At 46.1% G+C, this 9,990-nt stretch overlaps 1 protein-coding gene across 2 annotated transcripts in view; it reads left to right on the forward strand.

Moving 5' to 3' along the window:
- The window catches only part of LOC139366969 (actin-binding protein WASF3-like), a 27,898-nt gene extending 18,117 nt beyond the window's left edge, over positions 1–9,781 (forward strand). Inside the window, exons 4-10 of one of the 2 annotated variants that reach the window (XM_071104783.1) lie at positions 472–625; positions 796–913; positions 987–1,168; positions 2,787–3,029; positions 4,459–4,757; positions 7,604–7,751; positions 7,919–9,781. In XM_071104783.1, coding sequence (XP_070960884.1) covers positions 472–625; positions 796–913; positions 987–1,168; positions 2,787–3,029; positions 4,459–4,757; positions 7,604–7,751; position 7,919 — 1,145 coding nt within the window. In that variant the 3' untranslated portion in view covers positions 7,920–9,781. The remainder of the gene's footprint in view (positions 1–471; positions 626–795; positions 914–986; positions 1,169–2,786; positions 3,030–4,458; positions 4,758–7,603; positions 7,752–7,918) is intronic. The other variant, XM_071104782.1, reaches the window with a different exon arrangement.
- The last annotated feature ends 209 nt before the right edge of the window (positions 9,782–9,990 follow it).

Below are 9,990 nucleotides of genomic sequence, written 5' to 3' on the forward strand. Positions count from 1 at the left end.
TCTCCCTAACCCTCTCTCACACCCTGTCTATCCCCCTCTCCCTAACCCTCTCTCTCACACCCTGTCTATCCCCCTCTCCCTAACCCTCTCTCACACCCTGTCTATCCCCCTCTCCCTAACCCTCTCTCACACCCTGTCTATCCCCCTCTCCATAATCCTCTCTCTCACACCCTGTCTATCCCCCTCTCCCTAACCCTCTCTCTCACACCCTGTCTATCCCCCTCTCCCTAACCCTCTCTCTCACACCCTGTCTATCCCCCTCTCCCTAACCCTCTCTCACACCCTGTCTATCCCCCTCTCCCTAACCCTCTCTCACACCCTGTCTATCCCCCTCTCCCTAACCCTCTCTCTCACACCCTGTCTATCCCCCTCTCCCTAACCCTCTCTCACACCCTGTCTATCCCCCTCTCCTTCTATTTATGCGTCCTCTCTCTCTCTCACTCTTTGTTTGTCCTCTTTCTTTGTCCTCAGTCTCTCTGCAGGACATCAACATGAAGAAGGCTTTTAAGAGCAGTACCGCCCAGGACCAGCAGGTGGTATCCACTAGGAGCGTTCCCATCCCTGTCAAGGAGATGTACAACCTGAGTAACAAACCTCCACCTCTCAATATCCTCTCCAAATATAGGTGTGTTCTCTCCCCCTCCCTTTCTATGATCTGTCTAATGTTTCCTACCCAGGGCAGTCTTAACCCAGAGTCAAATTCCTCACCTGATCTTGTTTTGTAGTCTCATAATAGAATGTTGTGGATTTCATTTCCCACAAGCCCTGACCCGCGTTTGCCCTTTGACCCTGTAGGGATGACCACAAGGAGGGGCTGAAGTTCTACACTGACCCCTCCTACTTCTTTGACCTGTGGAGAGAGAAGATGCTGCGGGACACGGAAGACAAGAGGAAGGAGAAGAGGAAGAACAAAGTAAGCAAAACAATCTCTCCCTTCTTCTCTTCCTTGTCCTCCTCCGTCTCCACTAATATGTGTCTCCTCGCAGGAGCAGAAGCGTTGTGTGGACGGGACGTTGCAGAGGGAGGTGAAGAAGGTGCGTAAGGCTCGGAACCGTCGCCAGGAGTGGAATATGTTGGCCCTGGATAAGGAGCTGAGGCCTGACCACCACCACACACACTCTCTCCACCGGGGGGCCACCTGCGAGGGATCACTATCCCCTGAGATGAGGCCAGTCCAAATACACACAGTTACATACATACTGCATGATGAGGTCAATGAAGAGTTGACATGAAACAAAGATTCTTTAATAAGATAACATATCAAATGTTTTTTTTAAAGTATGGAATAATTACTTTTCTGTATATTACATTTCTGTATAGATGATTATTACTCGCATGCAAATAATGTTTTTCCCCCAGTGGAAATAATGTTTTTCCCCCAGTGGAAATAATGTGTTTCCCCCAGTGGAAATAATGTTTTTCCCCCAGTGGAAATAATGTTTTTCCCCCAGTGGAAATAATGTTTTTCCCCCAGTGGAAATAATGTTTTTCCCCCAGTGGAAATAATGTTTTTCCCCCAGTGGAAATAATGTGTTTCCCCCAGTGGAAATAATGTTTTTCCCCCAGTGGAAATAATGTTTTTCCCCCAGTGGAAATAATGTTTTTCCCCCAGTGGAAATAATGTTTTTCCCCCAGTGGAAATAATGTTTTTCCCCCAGTGGAAATAATGTTTTTCCCCCAGTGGAAATAATGTGTTTCCCCCAGTGGAAATAATGTTTTTCCCCCAGTGGCAATAATGTTTTTCCCCCAGTGTAAATAATGTGTTTCCCCCAGTGGAAATAATGTGTTTCCCCCAGTGGCAATAATGTTTTTCCCCCAGTATAAATAATGTGTTTCCCCCAGTGGAAATAATGTTTTTCCCCCAGTGGAAATAATGTGTTTCCCCCAGTGGAAATAATGTTTTTCCCCCAGTGGCAATAATGTTTTTCCCCCAGTGGCAATAATGTTTTTCCCCCAGTGTAAATAATGTGTTTCCCCCAGTGGAAATAATGTGTTTCCCCCAGTGGCAATAATGTTTTTCCCCCAGTATAAATAATGTGTTTCCCCCAGTGGAAATAATGTGTTTCCCCCAGTGGAAATAATGTTTTTCCCCCAGTGGCAATAATGTTTTTCCCCCAGTGGCAATAATGTTTTCCCCCCAGTGGCAATAATGTGTTTCCCCCAGTGGAAATAATGTGTTTCCCCCAGTGGAAATAATGTTTTTTCCCCAGTGGAAATAATGTTTTTTCCCCAGTGGAAATTAGGGGTTTCCCCCAGTGGAAATTAGGGGTTTCCCCCAGTGGAAATAAGGGGTTTCCCCCAGTGGAAATAAGGGGTTTCCCCCAGTGGAAATAAGGGGTTTCCCCCAGTGGAAATAAGGGGTTTCCCCCAGTGGCAATAAGGGGTTTCCCCCAGTGGCAATAAGGGGTTTCCCCCAGTGGAAATAATGTGTTTCCCCCAGTGGAAATAATGTGTTTCCCCCAGTGGAAATAATGTGTTTCCCCCAGTGGAAATAAGGGGTTTCCCCCAGTGGAAATAATGTGTTTCCCCCAGTGGAAATAATGTGTTTCCCCCAGTGGAAATAATGTGTTTCCCCCAGTGGAAATAAGGGGTTTCCCCCAGTGGAAATAATGTGTTTCCCCCAGTGGAAATAATGTGTTTCCCCCAGTGGAAATAAGGGGTTTCCCCCAGTACTATGATAATTTAGTCTCTGTCAGCTGTTCAAGGAGACGTGACAGTCCTCTTACTCCCCCTGCTGGCCATTCTGTAAAATGCTGTCTCCATCTCCCTCCCTTTCTCTCTCTTAGGGGTCTTGGGCCTGACCACCACCAACGCCACTATCCTCACTCTACCAATCATGCTGGTCACGCCCACACGTACTCCGGCCCGCCTCCCAGTCTTCTGGCTGCTCAGCTGGCTGCTCAGGGAAACGCCACTCTGGACCATGCCTACAGGGGATACAACCTGGGTCGCCCCCACAATGCTCCACCTCCTCTCCCTCCCTTTGAGAACATGAATGGATCCATGTCTCTACGACCTGTGGACTACAGGTCAGAGAGTGCACATGAATAAACACACTGGCAGACAGATTGATGCATATATGCACTCAAATAAACATTAACATTCATTGACATGTGCACAGGGACACCAAACAAACCCACGTACGCTCTTTTGTTGGGGCTCTGCCCCAGCTCCAGGGTTTGTTGTGTTTAATGTGCTATTGGTTTGGATTAGATCTGATGATGAACAACAGGCTTTACCCTCTCTGGAGTTTAGCAGTTGGCTCTGTAATGTACTGTCATCCCATACAAGCCAAGTACTGCACTGGTACACTCAACCCAAACACGGTCCTCTGCTTTGGTCTTGACATGACTCGTCTGTGACCTGTCTAACTCTGGTAATAATTCCACCCTGTTGTTCTTTCTTCTTGAACTTGTCAGAGGATGTTGGTATGGTAGGATCATCATGGTTATTTGTGAGATGTTGGTATGGTAGGATTATCATGGTTACATGTGAGATGTTGGTATGGTAGGATTATCATGGTTACATGTGAGATGTTGGTATGGTAGGATTATCATGGTTACATGTGAGATGTTGGTATGGTAGGATTATCATGGTTACATGTGAGATGTTGGTATGGTAGGATTATCATGGTTACATGTGAGATGTTGGTATGGTAGGATTATCATGGTTACATGTGAGATGTTGGTATGGTAGGATTATCATGGTTACATGTGAGATGTTGGTATGGTAGGATTATCATGGTTACATGTGAGATGTTGGTATGGTAGGATTATCATGGTTACATGTGAGATGTTGGTATGGTAGGATTATCATGGTTACATGTGAGATGTTGGTATGGTAGGATTATCATGGTTACATGTGAGATGTTGGTATGGTAGGATTATCATGGTTACATGTGAGATGTTGGTATGGTAGGATTATCATGGTTACATGTGAGATGTTGGTATGGTAGGATTATCATGGTTACATGTGAGATGTTGGTATGGTAGGATTGTCATGGTTACATGTGAGATGTTGGTATGGTAGGATTATCATGGTTACATGTGAGATGTTGGTATGGTAGGATTATCATGGTTACATGTGAGATGTTGGTATGGTAGGATTATCATGGTTACATGTGAAATGTTGGTATGGTAGGATTATCATGGTTACATGTGAGATGTTGGTATGGTAGGATTATCATGGTTACATGTGAGATGTTGGTATGGTAGGATTATCATGGTTACATGTGAGATGTTGGTATGGTAGGATTATTATGGTTACATGTGAGATGTTGGTATGGTAGGATTATCATGGTTACATGTGAGATGTTGGTATGGTAGGATTATCATGGTTACATGTGAGATGTTTTTGTGGACAGGCCGATTAACATATCATACTTTTTATTTCTGAAATGGTTATGATGATTAATATAATGCCTCATGTTCACCCTCCATCTGTCCCTCTCTCCCTCAGTATGGAGGGATATGGAAATGGCTCCCCTCCTCCTGCTCCTCTCATGCCATCTGCACAATCTGCCTTTGCCACGCCCCCCGGAGGCCCACTTCCTCTTCCAGGTCTAATGGGATCAGTTGGTGTCTATGCCCTGCCCCCACCGCCAATCGCTGGGTCGCTGGTGGCTCCAACTCCCCCAATGCCTCCGCCCCCTCCTCCAGGCTCCTCCTACTCTACCACTCCCAAGATGTCCTCCGTGCCCCACAATGCCCAGCCTGTTAATGATGCTCGTAGTGATCTGCTGGCTGCCATACGCATGGGTAAGACTGCCTATCTGTATCTAACCCGTGTGTGTGTGTGTGTGTGTGTGTGTGTGTGTGTGTGTGTGTGTGTGTGTGTGTGTGTGTGTGTGTGTGTGTGTGTGTGTGTGTGTGTGTGTGTGTGTGTGTGTGTGTGTGTGTGTGTGTGTGTGTGTGTGTGTGTGTGTGTGTGTGTGAGTTTGTTTTGCATTACCTGGTGCCCCGGGGTGGGGGAGATTTCTCTTTAGGACCAATGTAATTATCTAAAATGAGCAAGTTGCGCCAACCTTGGGCCACGGGCCATGCAAACCGAACCTTCCTTTTCTGTCTGTCTGTTTGACTGACTGGCTGGCTGACTGCCTAACCCGTCTCTCTCTCCCTGGCTGTAGGTATCTAGTTGAAGTGTGTCGGTATCTAACTGTCTCTCTCCCTGGCTGTAGGTATCTAGTTGAAGTGTGTTGGTGTCTAACTGTCTCTCTCCCTGGCTGTAGGTATCTAGTTGAAGTGTGTCTAACTGTCTCTCTCCCTGGCTGTAGGTATCTAGTTGAAGTGTGTCTAGCTGTCTCTCTCCCTGGCTGTAGGTATCTAGTTGAAGTGTGTTGGTATCTAACTCTCTCTCCCTGGCTGTAGGTATCTAGTTGAAGTGTGTCGGTATCTAACTGTCTCTCTCCCTGGCTGTAGGTATCTAGTTGAAGTGTGTCGGTATCTAACTGTCTCTCTCCCTGGCTGTAGGTATCTAGTTGAAGTGTGTCGGTACCTAACTGTCTCTCTCCCTGGCTGTAGGTATCTAGTTGAAGTGTGTCGGTACCTAACTGTCTCTCTCCCTGGCTGTAGGTATCTAGTTGAAGTGTGTTGGTATCTAACTCTCTCTCCCTGGCTGTAGGTATCTAGTTGAAGTGTGTCGGTATCTAACTGTCTCTCTCCCTGGCTGTAGGTATCTAGTTGAAGTGTGTCTAACTGTCTCTATCCCTGGCTGTAGGTATCTAGTTGAAGTGTGTCGGTATCTAACTGTCTCTCTCCCTGGCTGTAGGTATCTAGTTGAAGTGTGTCGGTATCTAACTGTCTCTCTCCCTGGCTGTAGGTATCTAGTTGAAGTGTGTTTAACTGTCTCTCTCCCTGGCTGTAGGTATCTAGTTGAAGTGTGTCTGTCTCTCTCCCTGGCTGTAGGTATCTAGTTGAAGTGTGTCTAACTGTCTCTCTCCCTGGCTGTAGGTATCTAGTTGAAGTGTGTCGGTATCTAACTGTCTCTCTCCCTGGCTGTAGGTATCTAGTTGAAGTGTGTCTAGCTGTCTCTCTCCCTGGCTGTAGGTATCTAGTTGAAGTGTGTCTAACTGTCTCTCTCCCTGGCTGTAGGTATCTAGTTGAAGTGTGTTGGTATCTAACTGTCTCTCTCCCTGGCTGTAGGTATCTAGTTGAAGTGTGTCGGTATCTAACTGTCTCTCTCCCTGGCTGTAGGTATCTAGTTGAAGTGTGTCTAACTGTCTCTCTCCCTGGCTGTAGGTATCTAGTTGAAGTGTGTCGGTATCTAACTGTCTCTCTCCCTGGCTGTAGGTATCTAGTTGAAGTGTGTCGGTATCTAACTGTCTCTCTCCCTGGCTTTAGGTATCTAGTTGAAGTGTGTTTAACTGTCTCTCTCCCTGGCTGTAGGTATCTAGTTGAAATGTGTCTAACTGTCTCTCTCCCTGGCTGCAGGTATCTAGTTGAAGTGTGTCTAGCTGTCTCTCTCCCTGGCTGTAGGTATCTAGTTGAAGTGTGTCTAACTGTCTCTCTCCCTGGCTGTAGGTATCTAGTTGAAGTGTGTTGGTATCTAACTGTCTCTCTCCCTGGCTGTAGGTATCTAGTTGAAGTGTGTCGGTATCTAACTGTCTCTCTCCCTGGCTGTAGGTATCTAGTTGAAGTGTGTCTAACTGTCTCTCTCCCTGGCTGTAGGTATCTAGTTGAAGTGTGTCGGTATCTAACTGTCTCTCTCCCTGGCTGTAGGTATCTAGTTGAAGTGTGTCGGTATCTAACTGTCTCTCTCCCTGGCTTTAGGTATCTAGTTGAAGTGTGTTTAACTGTCTCTCTCCCTGGCTGTAGGTATCTAGTTGAAATGTGTCTAACTGTCTCTCTCCCTGGCTGCAGGTATCTAGTTGAAGTGTGTCTAGCTGTCTCTCTCCCTGGCTGTAGGTATCTAGTTGAAGTGTGTCTAACTGTCTCTCTCCCTGGCTGTAGGTATCTAGTTGAAGTGTGTTGGTATCTAACTCTCTCTCCCTGGCTGTAGGTATCTAGTTGAAGTGTGTCTAACTGTCTCTCTCCCTGGCTGTAGGTATCTAGTTGAAGTGTGTCGGTATCTAACTGTCTCTCTCCCTGGCTGTAGGTATCTAGTTGAAGTGTGTCTAACTGTCTCTCTCCCTGGCTGTAGGTATCTAGTTGAAGTGTGTCTAACTGTCTCTCTCCCTGGCTGTAGGTATCTAGTTGAAGTGTGTCTAGCTGTCTCTCTCCCTGGCTGTAGGTATCTAGTTGAAGTGTGTCTAACTGTCTCTCTCCCTGGCTGTAGGTATCTAGTTGAAGTGTGTTGGTATCTAACTCTCTTTCCCTGGCTGTAGGTATCTAGTTGAAGTGTGTCGGTATCTAACTGTCTCTCTCCCTGGCTGTAGGTATCTAGTTGAAGTGTGTCGGTATCTAACTGTCTCTCTCCCTGGCTTTAGGTATCTAGTTGAAGTGTGTTTAACTGTCTCTCTCCCTGGCTGTAGGTATCTAGTTGAAATGTGTCTAAATGTGTCTCTCCCTGGCTGTAGGTATCTAGTTGAAGTGTGTCTAACTGTCTCTCTCCCTGGCTGTAGGTATCTAGTTGAAGTGTGTCTAACTGTCTCTCTCCCTGGCTGTAGGTATCCAGTTGAAAAAGGGTCAGGAGCAGCAGGAACAGCAGGCTAAGAGAGAGCCTGTAGGGAACGACGTGGCCACCATCCTCTCCAGACGCATCGCTGTCGAGTACTCCGACTCCGAAGATGACTCAGAGCTGGAAGAGAACGACTGGTCCGACTAACACACACACATCACTCACTCAAAAGCTGAAAAGCACATACATGTGCACGTTCACATCCACACAAAAAATAAACCACTAAATGGTTCACTGAGTGTACTAAACATGAATAACACATTCCTAATATCAAGTTGCACCCCCCTCCTCCTTTTGCCCTCAGAACAGCCTCAATTCGTAGGAGCATGGACTCTACAAGGTGCTGGATGTCCTTTGGGTGGTGAACCATTCTTGATACACATGATAAAACTGTTGAGTGTGAAAAACCCAGCAATGTTGCAGTTCTTGACACAAACCTGTGCGCCTGGCACCTACTACCATACCCGTTCAAAGGCACTTAAATTTTTTGTCTTGCCCATTCACCCTCTCATTGGCACACATACACAATCCATGTTTCAATTGTCTCAAGGCTTAAAAATCCTTCTTTAACCTGGCTCCTCCCCTATACCGATACTGATTGAAGGGGATTTAACAGGTGACATCGATAATGGATTATAGCTTTCACCTGGATTCACCTGGTCAGTCTATGTCACAGAAAGAGCATGTTTTGTACATTCAGTGTATATACTGTCATTATGAAGAGAACAGTTGTCTATAGTTTCCTCAAACTGCAGTGCATGCATAGTAAGCAGAATTTAGTGCATGTTTTGTTTTGTTTTGTACACTCAGTGTATATATACCAACAAAACGTAAACAAACACACACAGGATGTATTTGTACATGATATAAGCTGGGTGACCCCAGGTCACATGTAGCACTGCTGGTAAATCAGACTCCTGCATCAGCCGCTGAAGGGCCCAGAATTGGACCTCTAGCGGTGTATTCAAGATGCACACTATCGGGTTCAGCTGCTATACTGACACTAATTGCAACTAAACGTTCAATTCAATACTATTACTGTTAAGATTTTAAAACTCTCAAGCAATACTCAGGTCATCTTGAATACACCCCAGGAGACCACAGTGTGTCTCTGTATAATATGTTATCCATAATAACACTAGTAAAGCCCTGTTTGTGGCACCCCAGGAGTGGCACTCATCTCATGTATAGTTACAGTCTTAATAAGGGCCTTACTTAGAGAACCCCCCCTTGGGAAGACAGTCTACGTCTTTTTTCTAATGTTTTTACTGAAACACTTCATCTAGGACGGAGACCAATTTTTATGTGTAGATTATAGCAACAGGAAGATGAAGAGAAGTCAAAAGAAACAGTGTGGACTGTGCTGCTCAGGGTAGCGTTCAGAAGGAACCGTGTGGACTGTGCTGGTCAGGGTAGCGTTCAGAAGGAACCGTGTGGACTGTGCTGGTCAGGGTAGCGTTCAGAAGGAACCGTGTGGACTGTGCTGGTCAGGGTAGCGTTCAGAAGGAACCGTGTGGACTGTGCTGGTCAGGGTAGCGTTCAGAAGGAACCGTGTGGACTGTGCTGGTCAGGGTAGCGTTCAGAAGGAACCGTGTGGACTGTGCTGGTCAGGGTAGCGTTCAGAAGGAACCGTGTGGACTGTGCTGGTCAGGGTAGCGTTCAGAAGGAACCGGGTGGACTGCGCTGGTCAGGGTTTTGTTGGAACAAATGGGAGAAGATGTTTTGAAAGCGTTTTCCTACTGTGTTCCTTCTGAAGGCGACAGGTGTGTGTGAGGGAGTGGCCTGAGAGGGAGGCTGTATTCCATCATCCACACTAGAACACTACCCTATGTGCTACACTTAGGAGGATGCACAGCCAGCATCGTTTCCTTCTAAGTGGTACTCTAGTATGGATATTGGAACGTAGCCTGAGTGAGTGAGTGAGTGAGTGAGTGAGTGAGTGTGTTGTGAGAGCGTCTGATTGGAGATAGGGAAAGATGAAAGGAGGCTTAATGGATGACAGCTGTCTAATCGCTTAGTGATGTCTAGCAGAGATATGGAAGATGAAGAATAGATTGGATTGTGTTTAGGGTTGTCATGGTTATTTTTAGTGTGAACTCTGTAAACGTTGAACTCTGTGACCCTGAGAATAAATACAAATATGAGGAATAACGATTGATATTCACAATGTTGTGTCTGCGTCTCTTTCCTATTGCACTGTTGTCATGGAGACAACACGGTGCTGACACTGACACAGCTGTTTCCATGGTAACAGTATTGCTAGCCAGCATCTTTGGGACGTCCCTACCCTATTGAAGTTGAAATTTAAAATGGTTAAGGTGAAGGTTCAGAATGGGGCTAGGGTTATTTAAGAATTATTGTTACTGGGATTCCGGA

This window comes from Oncorhynchus clarkii, chromosome 15 (assembly GCF_045791955.1).
Source record: "Oncorhynchus clarkii lewisi isolate Uvic-CL-2024 chromosome 15, UVic_Ocla_1.0, whole genome shotgun sequence".
Taxonomy (NCBI): domain Eukaryota; kingdom Metazoa; phylum Chordata; class Actinopteri; order Salmoniformes; family Salmonidae; genus Oncorhynchus; species Oncorhynchus clarkii.